Source organism: Salvelinus fontinalis, chromosome 5 (genome assembly GCF_029448725.1).
Source record: "Salvelinus fontinalis isolate EN_2023a chromosome 5, ASM2944872v1, whole genome shotgun sequence".
NCBI lineage: Eukaryota > Metazoa > Chordata > Actinopteri > Salmoniformes > Salmonidae > Salvelinus > Salvelinus fontinalis.
Window position 1 is genome coordinate 55,836,568 of NC_074669.1, and position 23,486 is coordinate 55,860,053.

Here is a 23,486-nt window from a genome sequence, read left to right on the forward strand (position 1 = left end):
ACTGATTGACAATAAATTTCACATGCTGTTGTGCAAATGGAATAGACAAAAGGTGGAAATTATAGGCAATTAGCAAGACACCCCCAATAAAGGAGTGGTTCTGCAGGTGGTGACCACAGACCACTTCTCAGTTCCTATGCTTCCTGGCTGATGTTTTGGTCACTTTTGAATGCTTTCACTCTAGTGGTAGCATGAGACAGAGTCTACAACCCACACAAGTGGCTCAGGTAGTGCAGCTCATCCAGGATGGCACATCAATGCGAGCTGTGGCAAGAAGGTTTGCTGTGTCTGTCAGCGTAGTGTCCAGAGCATGGAGGTGCTACCAGGAGACAGGCCAGTACATCAGGAGACGTGGAGGAGGCCGTAGGAGGGCAACAACCCAGCAGCAGGACCGCTACCTCCGCCTTTGTGCAAGGAGGAGCACTGCCAGAGCCCTGCAAAATGACCTCCAGCAGGCCACAAATGTGCATTTTTGACCAGGGCCCTATTCCCTATGTAGTGCACTACTTTAGACCAGGGCCCATTGGGCTCTGTATAGTGAATAGGATGCCATTTGGTAGAGCTTTGGCTGATCAGTAAAGGTCAAGGTTCATGATCAGGGGGTAACCATGGAGATAGAGGAATATGTTGAATTAAAACGGGACGGCCAACCCTACTCCTGGAGAGATACTACTGGCCGTGCAGGCTTCTGCTCCGACCCTGCTCTAACACCTGATTCTACTAATCAGTCTAATCAGAACCTTGACTGGCAGAATGAGGTGTATTACAGCAGGGCTGAAGCAAAAGCCTGCAGACCCAGTAGCTCTCTGAGAGGAGGGTTGGTATCACCAAGACCACTTAGGTTAATACGGCATAAACTAGCTTTCTGATTGGTTTACCGGCCATCAATTAGCTTTCTGATTGGTTACTTCACATACAGTTGAAGTCGGAAGTTTACATACACCTTGGCCAAATACATTTAAACTCAGTTTTTCACAATTCCTGACATTTATTCCTAGTAAAAATTCCCTGTCTTAGGTAAATTAGGATCACCACTTTATTTTAAGAATGTGAAATGTCAGAATAATAGTAGAGAGAATTATTTCTTTCAGCTTTTTTTTCTTTCATCACATTCCCATTGGGTCAGAAGTTTACATACACTCAATTAGTATTTGGTAGCATTAAATTATGTTTAACTTGGGTCAAACGTTGCAGGGAGCCTTCCACAAGCTTCCCACATTAAGTTGGGGGAATTTTGGCCAATTCCTCCTGACAGAGCTGGTGTAACTGAGTCAGGTTTTTAGGCCTCCTTGCTCACACACGCGAGTTCTGCCCACAAATTTTCTAGGTCAGGGCTTTGTGATGGTCACTCCAATACCTTGACTTTGTTGTCCTTAAGCCATTTTGCCACAACTTTGGAAGTATGCTTGGGGTCATTGTCCATTTGGAAGACCCATTTGTGACCAAGCTTTAACTTCCCGACTGATGTCTTGAGAGAGAGCATTCAGTGTAAACCTAAACGTTGAGGAGGAGTGTCGATCTAGGATCAGGTATGTTTGAATAGGAGTATTACTATCCATTCTACCATTAGGATGGTACCCCAACACTGTTACTATCCATTCTACCATTAGGTTGGTACCCCAACACTGTTACTATCCATTAGGTTGGTACCCCAACACTGTTACTATCCATTAGGTTGGTACCCCAACACTGTTACTATCCATTCTACCATTAGGTTGGTACCCCAACACTGTTACTATCCATTAGGTTGGTACCCCAACACTGTTACTATCCATTCTACCATTAGGTTGGTACCCCAACACTGTTACTATCCATTCTACCATTAGGATGGTACCCCAACACTGTTACTATCCATTCTACCATTAGGTTGGTACCCCAACACTGTTACTATCCATTCTACCATTAGGTTGGTACCCCAACACTGTTACTATCCATTCTACCATTAGGTTGATACCCCAACACTGTCACTATCCATTCTACCATTAGGTTGATACCCCAACACTGTTACTATCCATTCTACCATTAGGTTGGTACCCCAACACTGTTACTATCCATTAGGTTGGTACCCCAACACTGTTACTATCCATTCTACCATTAGGTTGGTACCCCAACACTGTTACTATCCATTCTACCATTAGGTTGGTACCCCAACACTGTTACTATCCATTCTACCATTAGGTTGGTACCCCAACACTGTTACTATCCATTCTACCATTAGGTTGGTACCCCAACACTGTTACTATCCATTCTACCATTAGGTTGGTACCCCAACACTGTTACTATCCATTCTACCATTAGGTTGGTACCCCAACACTGTTACTATCCATTCTACCATTAGGTTGGTACCCCAACACTGTTACTATCCATTCTACCATTAGGTTGGTACCCCAACACTGTTACTATCCATTCTACAATTAGGTTGGTACCCCAACACTGTTGATCTGAAGCTGTGAACAAAGACAGTGGTCCAGCTCCCCAAGAAGGTTGATCATCCTGGAACACGACTCCGTTCCTTTTCTCAACACCATGTCGATGATGTCACGTGCCTTCTCTGCCCTCTCAGCGATCACCTTCACTGACTCCATTTCCTCCTGGTTGATGACTGTGTGTTGCAGGAGTCCGTCCAGCAGTCCATTCAGGACAGCTTTTGACACTTGGTTCACAAACTTTGTCCGTACAGAACGCAGCTGGTGCTCTGGAGAACCAGTCAGACTGCTCTCAGCCGGACCTCCTGCCCCCAACACAGCACCTGAGAGAGTCAGGTTACAAAATAACTACATTTGTACATTTTACATTTCAGTCATTTAGAAGCAGACTCCTAAAATAAAAGTACTGAGAAAACATTCTCTTTTACAATAACGACCTGAACATATCACATTCACATTTAGGACGGTTTCACAGACATAGAAAAACAGGCTGGGTCATTCAGAACCAGGCTAATCTACATCAAGTCCTGGAGGAGATGTCATTGGGTCATTCAGAACCAGGCTAATCTACATCAAGTCCTGGAGGAGATGTCATTGGGTCATTCAGAACCAGGCTAATCTACATCAAGTCCTGGAGGAGATGTCATTGGGTCATTCAGAACCAGGCTAATCTACATCAAGTCCTGGAGGAGATGTCATTGGGGCATTCAGAACCAGGCTAATCTACATCAAGTCCTGGAGGAGATGTCATTGGGTCATTCAGAACCAGGCTAATCTACATCAAGTCCTGGAGGAGATGTCATTGGGTCATTCAGAACCAGGCTAATTTACATCAAGTCCTGGAGGAGATCTCATTGGGTCATTCAGAACCAGGCTAATCTACATCAAGTCCTGGAGGAGATGTCATTGGGTCATTCAGAACCAGGCTAATCTACATCAAGTCCTGGAGGAGATGTCATTGGGTCATTCAGAACCAGGCTAATCTACATCAAGTCCTGGAGGAGATGTCATTGGGTCATTCAGAACCAGACTAATCTACATCAAGTCCTGGAGGAGATGTCATTGGGTCATTCAGAACCAGGCTAATCTACATCAAGTCCTGGAGGAGATGTCATTGGGTCATTCAGAACCAGACTAATCTACATCAAGTCCTGGAGGAGATGTCATTGGGTCATTCAGAACCAGGCTAATCTACATCAAGTCCTGGAGGAGATGTCATTGGGTCATTCAGAACCAGGCTAATCTACATCAAGTCCTGGAGGAGATGTCATTGGATATTCAGAACCAGACTAATCTACATCAAGTCCTGGAGGAGATGTCATTGGGTATTCAGAACCAGGCTAATCTACATCAAGTCCTGGAGGAGATGTCATTGGGTCATTCAGAACCAGACTAATCTACATCAAGTCCTGGAGGAGATGTCATTGGGTCATTCAGAACCAGGCTAATCTACATCAAGTCCTGGAGGAGATGTCATTGGGTATTCAGAACCAGGCTAATCTACATCAAGTCCTGGAGGAGATGTCATTGGGTCATTCAGAACCAGGCTAATTTACATCAAGTCCTGGAGGAGATGTCATTGGGTCATTCAGAACCAGGCTAATCTACATCAAGTCCTGGAGGAGATGTCATTGGGGCATTCAGAACCAGGATAATCTACATCAAGTCCTGGAGGAGATGTCATTGGGTATTCAGAACCAGGCTAATCTACATCAAGTCCTGGAGGAGATGTCATTGGGTATTCAGAACCAGGATAATCTACATCAAGTCCTGGAGGAGATGTCATTGGGTATTCAGAACCAGGCTAATCTACATCAAGTCCTGGAGGAGATGTCATTGGGTCATTCAGAACCAGGCTAATCTACATCAAGTCCTGGAGGAGATGTCATTGTTCTTGAAGTCAGTCTTTTATAATCAGGACTAGTCCAGGTCCTACAGTAAACCATGTTGACTGGCCCTCATGCCATTGGTTTGTACAGTGCATTCAGAAAGTATTCAGACCCCTTGACTTTTTCCACATTTTCTTACGTTACAGCCTTATTCTAAAATTGATTAAATAAATGTTTTCCCTCATCAATCTACACACGACACCCCATACTGACAAAGTGAAAACAGATTTTTGCAAATGTTTACAAATGTATTAAAAATAAACAGAACCTTATTTACATAACTATTCAGACTCTTTGCTATGAGACTCGAAATTGAGTTCAGGTGAATCCTGTTTCCATTGATCATTCTTGAGATGTTTCTACAACTTGATTGGGGTCCACCTGTGGTAAACTCAATTGATTGGACATGATTTGGAAAGGCACACACACCTGTCTATATAAGGTCCCATAGTTGACAGTGCATGTCAGAGCAAAAACCAAACCATGATGTTGAAGATATTGTCTGTAGAGCTCCGAGATAGGATTATGTCGAGGCACAGATCTGGGGAAGGGTACCGGAAAATATCTGCAGCATTGAAGGTCCCCATGAACACAGTGGCCTCCATCATTCTTAAGTGGAAGGAGTTTGGAACCACCAAGACTCTTCCTAGAGCTAGCCACCTGGCCAAACTGAGCAATCAGAGGAGAAGGGCCTTGGTCAGGGAGGTGACCAAGAACCCAATGGTCACTCTGACAGAGCTCCAGAGTTCCTCTGTGGAGATGGGAGAACCTTCCAGAAAGACAACCATCTCTGCAGCACTCCACCAATCAGGCCTTTATGGTAGTGGCCAGACTGAAGCCAATCCTCAGTAAAAGGCACATGACAGCCTGCTTCGAGTTAGCCAAAAGGCACCTAAAGGACTCTCAGACCATGTGAAACAAAATTCTCTTGTATGATGAAACCAAGATTGAACTCTTTGGCCTGAATGCCAAGCGTCACATCTGGAGGAAACCTGGCACCATCCCTACGGTGAAGCATGGTGGTGGAAGCATCATTCTGTGGGGATGTTTTTCAGCGGCAGGGAGACTAGTCAGGATCGAGGGAAAGATGAACGGAGAAAAGTACAGAGAGATCCTTGATGAAAACCTGCTCCAGAGAGCTCAGGACCTCAGACTGGGGTGAAGGTTCACCTTCCAACAGGACAACTACCCTAAGCACACAGCCAAGACAATGCAGAAGTGACTTCGGGACAAGTCTCAATGTCCTTGAGTGGCCCAGCCAGAGCCCGGACTTGAACCCGATCTAACATCTCTGGAGACCTGAAAATAGCTGTGCAGCGACGCTCTCCATCCAACCTGACAGAGCTTGATAGGATCTGCAGAGAAGAAGAGTAACTCCCCAAATACAGGTGTGCCAAGCTTTCAGTTTTGTCTGTTTTTGCTTTGTCATTATGGGGTATTGTGTTGATGAGGTAAAAAAACCAATTGAATCAATTTTAGAATAAGGCTGTAATGTAACAAAATGTGGAAAAAGTCAAGGGGTCTGAATACTTTCCGAATGCTCTGTAACTCATGTTTACCTACTTGTTGAACGGGTGTCAGTGATGTATTCATCTGAAAGATAAACAACATGAGGTTATATCACTCTAAATAGCATCTGGTACTAAAGTACAAAGTGATGATTTACATATCCCATCCAACTACCTCATCCCCATACTGTATTTATTTATTTATTTTGCTCCTTTGCACCCCAGTATCTCTACTTGCACATTCATCTTCTGCACATCTACCATTCCAGTGTTTAATTGCTATATTGTAATTATTTCGCCACTATAGCCTATTTATTGCCTTACCTCCCTTATCTTACCTCATTTGCACACACTGTATATAGACTTTTTCTATTGTATTATTGACTGATGTTTGTTAATTCCATGTATAACTCTGTGTTGTTTGTGTCGCACTGCTTTGCTTTATCTTGGCCAGGTCGCAGTTGTAAATGAGAACTTGTTCTCAACTGGCCTACCTGGTTAAATAAAGGTGAAATAAAAATAAATAAATAAATATTCTCCTACCTTGTGATACTTTTTCTTTCCATACTGTCCTCTCATCATCACTGAATAACTCCATCTCAATGTCAATCCCTGTCATTTTCATAACCGCCCTGAAAAAGCTTGGTGTGGTGTCTCTTTGTATGAGATGAATCTTCTGGAGAGAGAGATTGTTTTGGCAATGTAAACTTATGTTTCTCATGCCAATAAAGCCATTTGAATTGAATTGAGAGCGAGAGAGAGAGACAGAGAGAGAGACACAGCGAGAAGGCGACAGCGAGAGAGAGAGACAGAGAGAGAGAGACAGAGAGAGAGAGACAGCGAGAAGGCGACAGCGAGAGACAGAGAGAGACAGCGAGAAGGCGACAGCGAGAGAGAGAGACAGAGAGAGACAGCGAGAAGGCGACAGCGAGAGAGAGTGACAGAGAGAGAGAGACAGAGACAGCGAGAAGGCGACAGCGAGACAGAGAGAGAGAGACAGCGAGAAGGCGACAGCGAGAGAGAGAGACAGCGAGAGACAGAGAGAGAGAGACAGCGAGAAGGAGACAGCGAGAGAGAGAGACAGACAGAGAGGAAAAGAGACAGAGAGCAATGGATAGAACTGTGACTTAAATGTCAGATTCTTGTTCTTATTCTACTGAAACTGTACCTGTGGATTGATGGAGGTAGAACAGGGAATGTTCAGTCTGATGGAACTATTCAGTTTGAAGGACTGCTCTGGTCTTGAGATGAGAATCCTTGAAGACCCTTGAGACTTTTCCTGTTGTTCCACAGCCTGCGAAACGAGGCATGGAATACCCAGCCAGTCAATGTATAGTCTTATTCGAACATTATTCAGAAAACTAGCAACACACTTATCTTCATTTAATGAGTGTCAACAAACTGCACCACTGGTTAGTTAAGGTCATCTCTGAAATAATGGTCCCTCACCTGTATTTGGCCGGGGTTCCAGGGGAACAGGTATAGGCGAGAAATTAATGTTTCCCTTTTCACTGTCAGATAGAGCATCAGCTCACAGTGGACATCTACGTTCCATGAAAAGATATAGCTCAGTATAACAGAGATAAGTGAGAACTTGGGATGGAGAATCTTAGCATGGAATCTGGTGACCTCATGCACTTCCTCTAAAGACACTCCATGTTCCTCTACATGAAGAATCTTCATCTCATTCCTCAGGGAAGGGTTGGTCCCTGAACAACACAATACAAAGGAGACAGAAAGACAAATATTGTATCATTCATCCAACTAAAACACAAAGAATATGCAGTACCAGATCACAGTAAACTCAAACTCCCAGAATAGTTCATTCATTAATTCAGGAAGTGAAACAAAGTTACATGGAAATGTCTTTCTGAATACTATTTCTATATGGTTTTACCTAAACAGACAAAGTGTGGCAGATGAACTTCCTCCAGTTCACCTAACTCCATAGTGATGTCCAGAAATGGACCACCTTGTGTGTACTGCATGTCTTTCAGAAGTTGACTGTAGGGATCCCAGTTCCTGAAGTGATACTTCAGGATGACATCTCTCTCACACAGCCAGCGGAGCCCAGACACTGTGCACTCATAACTCCCTTTGGGTGTCCTGTGTCTGAGGGCAACAACAAGATATGGTAGAGAGGGTCAATGGTCAAATGGAGAGGTTGGATTAGAAGACTATTCCCAAAGGTAATGGGGAAATACACTAGAAAGTGTAAGTAAGATGGCACCGGAGAAGATGGCAGATGTTTTTCGTGCCCCCAACCGATTGTGTTTCTTTGTTCGTTTATCTGCGTTGTTTGTAACGTAGTTTTTTACGCATCTTGTACATAATGTTGCCGCTACCATCTCTTATGACCGAAAATAACATCTAGACATCAGGACTGCGATTACTCACCACGGACAAGCAGAATCCTTTTTCTTCTTTCACTACTCTGAGGAGCCAGAGGCTGAGGATATACGGCTCCCTCGGGAGCAGGCCCGAGCCCCGGGATCAGTGTGAAGAGAAGGCGGAGAAAGAGAGGCAGGAGAGCGAGCTGCCTGCTGAGAAGTCGAAGGCAATCGAATAAACCTCCACTTCCCTCAATTCTGCTAGCAAATATGCAATCTTTGGACAATAAAATCGACGAGTTACGTTTAAGATGAAACTACCAACGGGACATTTAAAAACGGTAACATCTTATGCTTCACGGAGACGTGGCTGAATGACTACAACATCAACATACAGCTGGCTGGTTATACGATGTACCGGCAGGATAGAACAGCAACGTCTGGTAAGACAAGGGGTGGTAGTGTATGTATTTTTGTAAACAACAGCTGCTGCACGATATCTAAGGAAGTCTCGAGCCATTGTTTGCCTGAGGTAGAGTTTCTCATGATAAGCCGTAGACCACATTACCTACCGAGAGAGTTTTCATCTGATTTCTTTGTAGCTGTTTACATATCACCACAGTCAGAGGCTGGCACTAAGACAGCATTGAATGAGCTGTATTCCGCCATAAGCAAACAAGAAAACGCTCACCCAGAGGTGGCGCTCCTAGTAGCCGGGGACTTTAATGCAGGGAAACTTAAATCAGTTTCTTTCAGCATGTTAAATGTGCAACCAGAGGGAAAATAACTCTGGACCACCTATACTCTACACACAAAGACACATACAAAGCTCTGCCTCACCCTCCATTTGGTAAATCTGACCACAACTCTATCCTCCTGATTCCTGCTTACAAGCAAAAATTAAAGCAAGAAGCACCAGTTACTAGATCAATAAAAAGTGGTCAGATGAAGCTAAGCTACAGGACTGTTTTGCTAGCACAGACTGGATCCTGGACTTCCTGATGGGCCGCCCCCAGGTGGTAAGGGTAGGTAACAACACATCCGCCACGCTGATCCTCAACACAGGAGCCCCTCAGGGGTGCGTGCTCAGCCCCCTCCTGTAGTCCCTGTTCACTCATGACTGCACGGCCAGGCACGACTCCAACACCATCCTTAAATTTGCAGATGACACAACAGTGGTAGGCCTGATCACAGACAACAACGAGACAGCCTATAGGGAGGAGGTCAGAGACCTGACAACAACGAGACAGCCTATAGGGAGGAGGTCAGAGACATGGCCGTGTGGTGCCAGGACAACAACTTCTCCCTTAACGTGATCAAGACAAAGGAGATGACTGTGGACTACAGGAAAAAGAGGACTGAGCACGCCCCCATTCTCATAAACCTATTCCCCCTCAGGAGACTGAAAAGATTTGGCATGGGCCCTGAGATCCTCAAAAGGTTCTACAGCTGCACCATCGAGAGCATCCTGCCTGGTTCCATCACTGCCTGGTATGGCAACTGCACGGCCTCCGACCGCAAGGCACTACAGAGGGTAGTGCGAACGGCCCAGTACATCACTGGGGCCAAGCTTCCTACCATCCAGGACCTCTATACCAGGCTGTGTCAGAGGAAGGCCCTAAACATTTTCAAGGACTCCAGCCACCCTAGTCATAGACTGTTCTCTCTGCTACCACACGGCAAGCGGTACCAGAGCGCCAAGTCTAGGTCCAAGAGGCTTCTAAACAGCTTTTACCCCCAAGCCATACGACTCCTGAACATCTAGTCAAATAGCTACCTGGACTATTTGCATTGCCCCTCTCCACACCACTATCACTCTCTGTTATCATCTATGCATAGTCACTTTAATACCTCTACCTACATGTACATACCACCTCAACTAACCGGTGCCATCGCACATTGACTCTGTACCGACACCCACCTGTATATATTGTTAGTTTTTTTACTGCTGCTCTTTAATTACTTGTTACTTATAGCTCTTATTCCATATATGTTTTAAACTGCACTGTTGGTTAAGGGCTTGTAAGTAAGCATTTCACTGTTGTATTCGGCGCATGTGACGAATAAAATTTGATTTGAAGTGGAATGAAATGTTAAAAGTAGTTATTTTACCTGAACATTGTCACTCCCTGGACAGTGGAAGTCAAGGGTTCAATCTGAAGCCAGTGTGTGGAGTCCTGAATAAGGACAAGCATGTCAGTTATAGATATAGGGCCTGTTTCCTGGACACAGATTGAGTCTAGTGCTGGAATAAAAAGCATGCTCAATGGACATTTCAATAGAACGTTCTTTAAGGTCCAGGACTAGACTTAATCTGTGTCTGGGAAACTGGCCCATTAACCAAAGTAACTAATATAATGTATTTATCCAATTAAACTGTCGAATGACAAAATATGACAACAGCTAAAATCCTGCATGCCTACAAGCAGAACACAGGACTGTCTATATCCCAGTATGAATGGTTGGTCACTACACACCTGGCTTTGAGACTGTGTTTATATTACTAAAGCAGAACACAGGACTGTCTATATTCCAGTATGAATGGTTGGTCAGTACACACCTGGCTTAGAGACTGTGTTTATATTACTAAAGCAGAACACAGGACTGTCTATATCCCAGTATGAACGGTTGGTCACTACACACCTGGCTTTGAAACTGTGCCTGACTCCTGCAGGTATGTAAAAGTAAGAATTGACATTATGACTTACCTCAACATGGTCACAAGTCTTACAGCTCTGAGGAATCACTGAAGTCAAAAGTAGTTGTTAATTAAAAACAGAGAATCTCATGTAATAATGAATGAATAATTATTAAATACACTTGTAATAAAAATTAATATTAGTGAACAACAGTCTCAGAATGTACACTCATTAGCATACCATAATCTGACATTAGTGTTATATTAATTAATGTTTGTGGAAGCAGGAAACAACATCGTTCTGGTCCATGTTTTGTTAATGTTGAGGGTCTGATTTCTGCTAGATCCTAGGATGAGAGCTTAAAGGTAGAGTCAGCTAAATGATGATGTGGGAGCAGCACCACAGATATTGTGATGAGCAAGATGCCTGACTTCTCTCTCACAGTCACACACAGTATCTGCCCATGTGCAAGGGTTCTCTTCACTCTCTTACAGAGTGGTAGCCACGGGACTAAAACAGAGAAGTTTAGCCTTGCGTTCCAACGTTCTTAGTTGTTGTGGAAATTGACCCACTAGGCCGTTTACTTTGTGCAACTAAGTCATATCGATGACTCTACCTTTAAGTTTGTTTTGACCAAATAGATCATGATTGTGTTCCTTGTCTGGGACTCAAGTATAATGAACTCTTTCATCGTATTTCGGTTTGAAAACAATTATCAGTTAACACTCACTTTTCTCAGGTCCAGGCTTGATCAAACTCTCTCCATCATGGTCTCTGGTGTCCTCAGGTCCAGGCTTGATCCAACACTCTCCACCATGGTCTCTGGTGTCCCCAGGTCCAGGCTTGATCCAACACTCTCCACCATGGTCTCTGGTGTTCTCAGGTCCAGGCTTGATCAAACTCTCTCCATCATGGTCTCTGGTGTTCCCAGGTCCAGGCTTGATACAACTCTCTCCACCATGTTCTCTGGTGTTGGTAAAGCAGAAGGATAGACTGTGATTAAACTAAATACAACTTATAAAGGCTTTATATAGCATACATACAGTCTTCATATGCAATACAAAGGGTGCATAAATACAACAAGTGTATAAACGGTGACAGAACAGCTCCCTATGTAGGGTGCATTGCAAACACTGTCAACATCCATAAAATCAATACTGATGGTGACATTACAAGTGACATTGTTTATCTTGATGAAAGCCCCTAGAAATCTGAAGTCACCAGGTATCATGAGTTACATTCCCCCCTAGAGATGTGAAGTCACCAGGTATCATGAGTTACATTCCCCCCTAGAGATGTGAAGTCACCAGGTATCATGAGTTACATTCCCCCCTAGAGATGTGAAGTCACCAGGTATCATGAGTTACATTCCCCCCTAGAGATGTGAAGTCACCAGGTATCATGAGTTACACCCCCCTAGAGATGTGATGTCACCAGGTATCATGAGTTACATTCCCCCCTAGAGATGTGAAGTCACCAGGTATCATGAGTTACACACACTCTTCCCCCCTCAAAACACTGCACTGCGCTTGTGACACAAAATTGGGACCTACACGTGAGAGACTGACATTACAGTGAGGCTGTCCTATTCAACAGGTTCTGATGCCCTCTAGTGGTTAGAGTGAGACTGACATTACAGTGAGGCAACATGGAAAACACACCACTACCACTAATCTATCTGTCTGTAGGTCCAACAGAACACATTAAAACACACCACTACTACTAATCTAACTGTCTGTAGGTCCAACAGAACACATTAAAACACACCACTACTACTAATCTAACTGTCTGTAGGTCCAACAGAACACATTAAAACACACCACTACTACTAATCTAACTGTCTGTAGGTCCAACAGAACACATTAAAACACACCACTACTAATCTAACTGTCTGTAGGTCCAACAAAACACATTAAAACACACCACTACTACTAATCTAATTGTCTGTAGGTCCAACAGAACACATTAAAACACACCACTACTACTAATCTAACTGTCTGTAGGTCCAACAGAACACATTAAAACACACCACTACCACTAATCTAACTGTCTGTAGGTCCAACAGAACACATTAAAACACACCACTACTAATCCAACTGTCTGTAGGTCCAACAGAACACATTAAAACACACCACTACTACTAATCTAACTGTCTGTAGGTCCAACAGAACACATTAAAACACACCACTACTACTAATCTAACTGTCTGTAGGTCCAACAGAACACATTAAAACACACCACTACTAATCTAACTGTCTGTAGGTCCAACAAAACACATTAAAACACACCACTACTACTAATCTAATTGTCTGTAGGTCCAACAGAACACATTAAAACACACCACTACTACTAATCTAACTGTCTGTAGGTCCAACAGAACACATTAAAACACACCACTACTACTAATCTAACTGTCTGTAGGTCCAACAGAACACATTAAAACACACCACTACTACTAATCTAACTGTCTGTAGGTCCAACAGAACACATTAAAACACACCACTACTACTAATCTAACTGTCTGTAGGTCCAACAGAACACATTAAAACACACCACTACTACTAATCTAACTGTCTGTAGGTCCAACAGAACACATTAAAACACACCACTACTACTAATCTAACTGTCTGTAGGTCCAACAGAACACATTAAAACACACCACTACTACTAATCTAACTGTCTGTAGGTCCAACAGAACACATTAAAACACTCACCTCTGAATGTGTTGGTCATCTATCTGACACAGGGTCACTGAGGTCACTGAGAAGAAGGAAATCCCAAACCCAGGATAGAGGGGTTCAGTGAATGTGGTGTGTCTTGTGTAAAGGTGTGTCAGTGTACCAGAGGAGGACACACTATAGAAGGACAAAGTACCAGCTGGCCAGTCCAGATACACTCCAACTCTGTTAGACACAGGACCAGGGATGATTCTGTTGACTCCAGCATGGTTAAAGCGATAACCACTGTGAGAGCAGAGTAAACACATGGACTTCCTATTGCCTCCAATCCAACTGGCATCCTCCCATCCCTTTCTCTCCATTCCTTTGTTCACCACACCAATGTCAGCCATGCTACCATCCCTCTCTACCTCCCAGTAATAACGAGATCCAGATAAGCCTTCTTTGCAGAGAACTTGGTAAAGACAATCAAATCTGTCTGGATGGTCTTCATAATGCTGCCTCTCTTCCACACATGTCACCTTCCTGTTCCCCTCAGACAGTATCAGGTTTGGGTTTGCTGTATTTGGGTCCAGGGTGAGATGACAGGCATCTGTAGACAAAAGGATAGTTTAATCAAACCACATCTTCATATACAATGTTGTTTTGTAGGTACAGAACAAGTATTTATTAGTTCCTATAGTTCTGAATATGCAGTTAATTAGGATTGAAGAGACTTACATTTCCTCAGCCCTGATTTCAGCCTGCACTCTCCACCATGATCCACACTGTAGGAGAAACAGGTTATTGACTGACAAAGACCTAATAAAGCAGTCAACATTTAAACCATATTGTTGTGTTCTGGTGCACAATCCAAGTTCATTACTAGAGACATACAGGTATTCTATCCTACCTACTGCATACAGAACGGAGTACAATTCATTACTAGAGACCTACTGGTATTCTATCCTACCTACTGCATACAGAACTGAGTACAATCATTACTAGAGACATACAGGTATTCTATCCTACCTACTGCATACAGAACGGAGTACAATTCATTACTAGAGACATACAGGTATTCTATCCTACCTACTGCATACAGAACAGAGTACAATTCATTACTAGAGACATACAGGTATTCTATCCTACCTACTGCATACAGAACGGAGTTTAATTCATTACTAGAGATATACAGGTATTCTATCCTACCTACTGTATACAGAACGGAGTACAATTCCAACAGGATATCAGAGATGCAGAACAGTATTCATGTGGTGATGATGTATGCTGTGTTGGAGTGCTCAGCCTGCTGAGTAAACTTCCCCTTAATTCTACCATCATGTCCTCATGTTACTGACCCTACTACACTACATATGACACAACCGCTGCTCACACTATATTAGGACATTGTTAGGATAATTTTATGAATAATGACTAAATAATGTATACATTTAATGCAGAATTGTTAAATTGTTATGTAGAATTGTAACTAACAGAAGTCTACCCTGTCTTTAAATGAGTCTACCCCGTCATTCGAAAACATAATGTTAACTTTCACTGCTATGCGGATGACACACAGCTGTACATTTCAATGAAACATGGTGAAGCCCCAAAATTGCCCTCGCTAGAAGCCTGTGTTTCAGACATAAGGAAGTGGATGGCTGAAAACGTTCTACTTTTAAACTCGGACAAAACAGAGATGCTTGTTCTATGTCCCAAGAAACAAAGAGATCTTCTGTTAAATCTGACAATTAATCTTGATGGTTGTAAAGTCGTCTCAAATAAAACTGTGAAGGACCTCGGCGTTACTCTGGACCCTGATCTCTCTTTTGACGAACATATCAAGACTGTTTCAAGGACAGCTTTTTTCCATCTACGTAACATTGCAAAAATCAGACATTTTCTGTCCAAAAATGATGCAGAAAAATTAATCCATGCTTTTGTTACTTCTAGGTTAGACTACTGCAATGCTCTACTTTCCGGCTACCCGGATAAAGCACTAAATAAACTTCAGTTAGTGCTAAATACGGCTGCTAGAATCCTGACTAGAACCAAGAAATTTGATCATATTACTCCAGTGCTAGCTTCCCTACACTGGCTTCCTGTTAAGGCAAGGGCTGATTTCAAGGTTTTACTGTTAACCTATAAAGCGTTACATGGGCTTGCTCCTACCTATCTTTCCGAGTTGGTCCTGCCGTACATACCTACACGTACGCTACGGTCACAAGACGCAGGCCTCCTAATTGTCCCTAGAATTTCTAAGCAAACAGCTGGAGGCAGGGCTTTCTCCTATAGATCTCCATTTTTATGGAATGGTCTGCCTACCCATGTGAGAGACGCAGACTCGGTCTCAACCTTCAAGTCTTTACTGAAGACTTATCTCTTCAGTAGGTCCTATGATTGAGTGTAGTCTGGCCCAGGAGTGTGAAGGTGAACGGAAAGGAGCAACGAACCGCCCTTGCTGTCTCTGCCTGGCCGGTTCCCCTCTCTCCACTGGGATTCTCTGCCTCTAACCCTATTACAGGGGCTGAGTCACTGGCTTACTGGTGCTCTTTCATGCCGTCCCTAGGAGGGGTGCGTCACTTGAGTGGGTTGAGTTACTGACGTGATCTTCCTGTCTGGGTTGGCGCCCCCCCTTGGTTTGTGCTGTGGTGGAGATCTTTGTGGGCTATACTCGGCCTTGTCTCAGGATGGTAAGTTGGTGTTTGAAGATATCCCTCTAGTGGTGTGGGGGCTGTGCTTTGGCAAAGTGGGTGGGGTTATATCTTTCCTGTTTGGCCCTGTCCGGTGGTATCATCGGATGGGGCCACAGTGTCTCCTGACCCCTCCTGTCTCAGCCTCCAGTATTTATGCTGCAGTAGTTTATGTGTCGGGGGGCTAGGGTCAGTTGGTTATATCTGGAGTACTTCTCCTGTCTTATCCGGTGTCCTGTGTGAACTTAAGTATGCTCTCTCTAATTCTCTCGTTCTCTCTCTCGGAGGACCTGAGCCCTAGGACCATGCGTCAGGACTACCGGGCATGATGACTCCTTGCTGTCCCCAGTCCACCTGGCCTTGCTGCTGTTCCAGTTTCAACTGTTCTGCCTGCGGCTATGGAACCCTGACCTGTCCACCGGACGTGCTACCTGTCCCAGACCTGTTGTTTTCAACTCTCTAGAGACCGCAGGAGCGGTAGAGATACTCTTAATGATCGGCTATGAAAAGCCAACTGACATTTACTCCTGATTATTATTTGACCATGCTGGTCATTTATGAACATTTGAACATCTTGGCCATGTTCTGTTATAATCTCCACCCGGCACAGCCAGAAGAGGACTGGCCACCCCTCATAGCCTGGTTCCTCTCTAGGTTTCTTCCTAGGTTTTGGCCTTTCTAGGGAGTTTTTCCTAGCCACCGTGCTTCTACACCTGCATTGCTTGCTGTTTGGGGTTTTAGGCTGGGTTTCTGTACAGCACCTTGAGATATTAGCTGATGTACGAAGGGCTATATAAAATAAACTTGATTTGATTTAAAACAAGGTTTCTACATAGGCAGTGAGGAAGTGTTAATAGACAGCTTGTGACAGACAACTCGTGACCACTGTGAAACTGATAACAGGAAGAAAGTCTCCCCACTCAGGGAGGGGAGAAACCGTTAGGCTTGCAGTAGATTATGTAACATGTGGATATGATAAGCAATGTATGTGATGGAATGGAATTTAACAGCAGCTTTGTCTTTGTCCGGGGGGAGGAGGAACATTTAGGGCGCTATGACGCTGTGTGTGATGGGATATATAAACCAATGTATGTCGTATTGGGGGAGAGCTCTCAAGAATAAATGTCACTGACTACTTTTGACTGGTCTCTGTCTGTTTCACTTCCCCAGAATCTTACAACCTCTGGGTGCAGACTGAGTGTTTTAATTGAATTGGTTAATGAATACATAGGAATTAAAATTCCTCTAACAGACATCTATTCTGACTTACTTCAGCTTCATCAGTTTATATGTGGGATCCACCAGAGCAGCTGAAAGCAGTCCCCCTGCAGAGTCTCCTGGGTGATTGTAGCTCAGGTCCAGCTCTTTCAGGTGGGAGGGGTTTGACCTCAGAGCTGAAGACAGAGCAGCACAGCCCTCCTCTGTGACCAGACAGCCAGACAGCCTACAGAGACACACAACAGCTGTCTAGGTTGGTGTACTGGTGTCAATCATCTTGTAGGACACCCATACTTTTGTCCATGACACAAACATTGTCATGAAACATCAGATTTTCAGAGTATTTGTTTTACTAAACTCAGTACCGACCTGACTGAAACAGCTGTACTTACCCCAGTGTGTGTAGTTTACAGTCTGGATCCTCCAGTCCGGCAGACAGCAGTGTAACTCAGCTCAGTACCGACCTGACTGAAACAGCTGTACTTACCCCAGTGTGTGTAGTTTACAGTCTGGATCCTCCAGTCCAGCAGACAGCAGTGTAACTCCTGAGTCCTGCAGGTCATTGTTTCTCAGCTCCAGTTGGTTCAGTTGTGAGTTGGGTGAACTCAGGACTGAGGCCAGATCTGAACAGCAACCCTCTGTCAGACCACACTGACCTAGACTAGAGGGCAGAAGAGAAAATGATTAACACATGATTAAAACATCCACATAATAACTCATACGGAAGATATTTAACTCACACTAGTGTCTGTATGTTGCAGAGTGGACTGGTTAGTCCAACACAGAGCAGCTCCACTCCTCTGTCTCCCAGGTTATTGTAGCTGAGGTCCAGTTCTCTCAGGGGGGAGTTTGGTGTCTGCAGAGCTGAGGTCAGAGTCTCACACGATTTATATGTGACTTTACAGCCATCCAGTCTGGAGAGAGGAGATAATCTGTTAGATATACAAAGCCTTCAGAATAATGATACTGTAAACATCAACTCAATAACAGAACTTACAGTGCTCTTTTGCAGGTTTTAACTACTGGCAGCAACCTCTGATAACCTTCCTTTGATGTGTTGTATGTCTTCAGGTCAAACTCCTCCAGCACCTCCTCTGACATCAGTAACAGGTAGGCCAGGGCTGAACATTGGTCAGGTTTTAGTCTTGTTTCTGAAAGAGTTCCTGATCGCAGGGAGGTCTGCATGTCTTCAACTAGAGAGTTGGAACCAAGTTCATTCAGACAGTGGAACAGGTTGATGATTCTTTCTGGTGAGGATTCCTGGTCGATTTTGTATGAAAGGTACCTGACTATTCTGTTAACTGTTTTCTTATGGCTCTGTGTTGTACTTCCTGTCTGTGTCAGAAGGCCTCGTAACAGATTCTGATTGGACTCCAATGAGAGACCCAGAAGGAAGCGGAGGAACAGGTCCAGGTGTCCATTCTCACTCTTCAAGGCCTGGTCCACTGCGCTCTCGTGTAAGTCAGACAACCTGATTGACTCCTTTTCATCATCATCACTAGTGGGGGAGAAAACATTTTCCTTCTTGTCCAGACATGATTCTAAAGCATGCACTGCTGCTAGAAACTCCTGAATGCTCAGATGCACAAAGCTGTAGACCTTCTCTTGGTCCAGCCCAGATTCTTCTTTAAAGATCTCTGTACACAATGCTGAGTACTCTGATGCCTCTGTGACATCAAGGCCACACTCTCTCAGGTCCTCCTCATAGTAGATCAGGTTGCCCTTCTGCAGCTGTTGGAAAGCCAGCTTTGCCAGTTTCAGGATCATCTCTTTGTCTGACTGAGACAGTTCCTTTGGGTTTGTCTCTGTGGCTTTGTTGTACTTCCTGTTCTTCACAATGATTTGGATGAGCGTGAAGTGTGAGCACATCTGGGTCAGAGTTTTGGGGACTTCATCCTTCTCTGCCTCTTTCAGTATCATCTCAAGGACAGTGGCTGATATCCAACAGAAGACTGGTATGTGGCACATGATGTGGAGGCTCCTTGATGTCTTCATGTGTTTGATGATATCATTGGCCAGTTTCTGATCTGTGATTTTCTTCCTGAAGTACTCCTCCTTCTGTGGATCATTGAACCCTCGTACCTCTGTCACCCGGTCAATACAATCAGGAGGGATCTGATTGGCTGCTGCAGGTCGTGAGGTTATCCAGAGGAGAGCAGAGGGAAGCAGATTCCCCTTGATGAGGTTTGTCAGCAGCACGTCCACTGAGGTTGGCTTCGTGACATCACAGCACTTCTCATTGTTTATGAAGTCTAGAGGAAGTCGACACTCATCCAGACCATCAAAAATGAAAACCGTTTTGGTTTCACCATCTTCAATGCTGTCAATCTCTTTCAGCTCTGAGAAGTAGTGGGAAAGAAGTTGCACCAGACTGTATTGGTCCTTTCTCAGGTTCAGATCACGGAAAGGAAGAGGAAACATGAAATTAACTTCCTGATTTGCTTTTCCCTCTGCCCAGTCAAGGATGACCTTCTGCACAGAGACTGTTTTTCCAATGCCAGCGATTCCTTTTGTCAGCACAGTTCTGATATGTTTGTCTTGTCCAGGTAAAGGCTTGAAGATGTCATTGCATTTGATTGGTGTCTCTTGTGTGGTTTGTTTCTTGGATGCCATCTCCATCTGTCTAACCTCATGTTCATTATTGAGCCCTCCACTTCCACCCTCTGTGATGTAGAGCTCTGTGTAGATGTCCTTGAACAGACTTTGGTTTCCATGGTGTCCAATTCCTTCAGATATGTGTTGATACTTATGTTTCAGTTTAGCCTTAATGTCTTGTTGGACTGTCAGCAGAGTTTGACCTGTAGGAAAACAATGAGAGTTGGGAATCATAAGTTTGTGTGTATGTGTTTTATAAGTACCTTTGTACCGTTCTTTGTAATATTGTATGAAATACAGTCTTACTTCTTCTGTCCAGAAGGTTGTGTGTGATCTTTAATACATCCTCACTGTCCAAACTCTCCACTTCCTTATTGTCATCTGGAAATGGTTCCTGGCTGAAAGCAGGTGGCTGATCACTCTTCATTGATTGCAGGCTGGGTGTAGGTGACTCTGCTCTGGGCTTCTGGACACTGAACAAAACAGGGAGACAGATCACCTCATCATTATCACATCAATACCTCATCCACATCCTTTAAGCAACAGTATAGTGGAATTTCTAGAAGTCCTGAGGTTTCTTTATAAAGCTACAGTCTGAAATTGGTAAATTCATTTTTGGCCTTTTAAATGATTGATATAGGCCTACATTTTATGTAATTTGGGAACACTTTTCATTAGTTTGACATAAGAGCAAAGTATACTTTGCAATTAATCTCTTACCTCTTAGAACTCTTAGAACTGGTGTCTTGAGTCATTTTAGAGGCAGTGGTCTCCTCCTCTCTCTCCCCAGAGAGACTCATTTTAGAGGCAGTGGTCCCCTCCTCTCTCTCCCCAGAGAGACTCATTTTAGAGGCAGTGGTCTCCTCCTCTCTCTCCCCAGAGAGACTCATTTTAGAGGCAGTGGTCTCCTCCTCTCTCTCCCCAGAGCGACTCATTTTAGAGGCAGTGGTCTCCTCCTCTCTCTCCCCAGAGAGACTCATTTTAGAGGCAGTGGTCTCCTCCTCTCTCTCCCCAGAGAGACTCATTTTAGAGGCAGTGGTCCCCTCCTCTCTCTCCCCAGAGAGACTAATTTTAGAGGCAGTGGTCTCCTCCTCTCTCTCCCCAGAGCGACTCATTTTAGAGGCAGTGGTCTCCTCCTCTCTCTCCCCAGAGCGACTCATTTTAGAGGCAGTGGTCTCCTCCTCTCTCTCCCCAGAGAGACTCATTTTAGAGGCAGTGGTCTCCTCCTCTCTCTCCTCAGAGAGACTCATTTTAGAGGCAGTGGTCTCCTCCTCTCTCTCCCCAGAGAGACTCATTTTAGAGGCAGTGGTCTCCTCCTCTCTCTCCCCAGATAGACTCATTTTAGAGGCAGTGGTCTCCTCCTCTCTCTCCCCAGAGAGACTCATTTTAGAGGCAGTGGTCTCCTCCTCTCTCTCCCCAGAGCGACTCATTTTAGAGGCAGTGGTCTCCTCCTCTCTCTCCCCAGAGAGACTCATTTTAGAGGCAGTGGTCTCCTCCTCTCTCTCCCCAGAGAGACTCATTTTAGAGGCAGTGGTCTCCTCCTCTCTCTCCCCAGAGAGACTCATTTTAGAGATAGTGGTCTCCTCCTCTCTCTCCCCAGAGAGACTCATTTTAGAGGCAGTGGTCTCCTCCTCTCTCTCCCCAGAGAGACTCATTTTAGAGGCAGTGGTCCCCTCCTCTCTCTCCCCAGAGAGACTCATTTTAGAGGCAGTGGTCTCCTCCTCTCTCTCCCCAGAGAGACTCATTTTAGAGGCAGTGGTCTCCTCCTCTCTCTCCCCAGAGAGACTCATTTTAGAGGCAGTGGTCTCCTCCTCTCTCTCCCCAGAGAGACTCATTTTAGAGGCAGTGGTCTCCTCCTCTCTCTTCCCAGAGCGACTCATTTTAGAGGCAGTGGTCTCCTCCTCTCTCTCCCCAGAGAGACTCATTTTAGAGGCAGTGGTCTCCTCCTCTCTCTCCCCAGAGCGACTCATTTTAGAGGCAGTGGTCTCCTCCTCTCTCTCCCCAGAGAGACTCATTTTAGAGGCAGTGGTCTCCTCCTCTCTCTCCCCAGAGAGACTCATTTTAGAGGCAGTGGTCTCCTCCTCTCTCTCCCCAGAGCGACTCATTTTAGAGGCAGTGGTCTCCTCCTCTCTCTCCCCAGAGCGACTCATTTTAGAGGCAGTGGTCTCCTCCTCTCTCTCCCCAGAGAGACTCATTTTAGATGTTAGTCACATCTCACTCAGCTACAATAAGAAGAAACAGAACAATCAATATTTCTGAACATTGAAGAACCATTAACAATGACAACACTTTTACTGTCTGTGGTCAGAGTTCAGATACTTCTTGTTGCATTTAAAACATACAGATTATTATCCAATATTATTAATTTGATTTGGATCCCCATTAGCTGACAACAGCTAGTCTACCTGGTTGGATCCCCTGACTCCATAACAACAGCTAGTCTACCTGGTTGGAACCCCTGACTCCATAACAACAGCTAGTCCACCTGGTTGGATCCCCTGACTCCATAACAACAGCTAGTCTACCTGGTTGGATCCCCTGACTCCATAACAACAGCTAGTCTACCTGGTTGGATCCCCTAACTCCATAACAACAGCTTGTCTACCTGGTTGGATCCCCTGACTCCATAACAACAGCTAGTCTACCTGGTTGGATCCCCTGACTCCATAACAACAGCTAGTCTACCTGGTTGGATCCCCTGACTCCATAACAACAGCTAGTCTACCTGGTTGGATCCCCTGACTCCATAACAACAGCTAGTCTACCTGGTTGGATCCCCTGACTCCATAACAACAGCTAGTCTACCTGGTTGGATCCCCCGACTCCATAACAACAGCTAGTCTACCTGGTTGGATCCCCTGACTCCATAACAACAGCTAGTCTACCTGGTTGGATCCCCTGACTCCATAACAACAGCTAGTCTACCTGGTTGGATCCCCTGACTCCATAACAACAGCTAGTCCACCTGGTTGGATCCCCTGATTCCATAACAACAGCTAGTCTACCTGGTTGGATCCCCTGACTCCATAACAACAGCTAGTCTACCTGGTTGGATCCCCTGACTCCATAACAACAGCTAGTCTACCTGGTTGGATCTCCTGACTCCATAACAACAGCTAGTCTACCTGGTTGGATCCCCTGATTCCATAACAACAGCTAGTCCACCTGGTTGGATCCCCTGACTCCATAACAACAGCTAGTCTACCTGGTTGGATCCCCTGACTCCATAACAACAGCTAGTCTACCTGGTTGGATCCCCTGACTCCATAACAACAGCTAGTCTACCTGGTTGGATCCCCTGACTCCATAACAACAGCTTGTCTACCTGGTTGGATCCCCTGACTCCATAACAACATCTAGTCTACCTGGTTGGATCCCCTGACTCCATAACAACAGCTAGTCTACCTGGTTGGATCCCCTGACTCCATAACAACATCTAGTCTACCTGGTTGGATCCCCTGACTCCATAACAACAGCTAGTCTACCTGGTTGGATCCCCTGACTCCATAACAACAGCTAGTCTACCTG

At 44.7% G+C, this 23,486-nt stretch overlaps 1 protein-coding gene across 1 annotated transcript; it reads right to left on the reverse strand.

The window, feature by feature from the left end:
• Positions 1-1,035: 1,035 nt before the first annotated feature.
• Positions 1,036-20,713, reverse strand: LOC129856137 (uncharacterized). The gene is given in 18 exon segments (XM_055924241.1): positions 1,036-2,749; positions 5,879-5,908; positions 6,367-6,499; positions 6,992-7,117; positions 7,273-7,532; positions 7,721-7,935; positions 10,266-10,330; positions 10,862-10,899; positions 11,523-11,710; positions 13,507-14,062; positions 14,191-14,237; positions 17,416-17,589; positions 17,756-17,852; positions 17,855-18,024; positions 18,104-18,277; positions 18,361-20,161; positions 20,265-20,431; positions 20,679-20,713. Coding segments are annotated over 18 exon segments (4,611 nt in total). The 3' UTR covers positions 1,036-2,414.
• Positions 20,714-23,486: the final 2,773 nt, after the last annotated feature.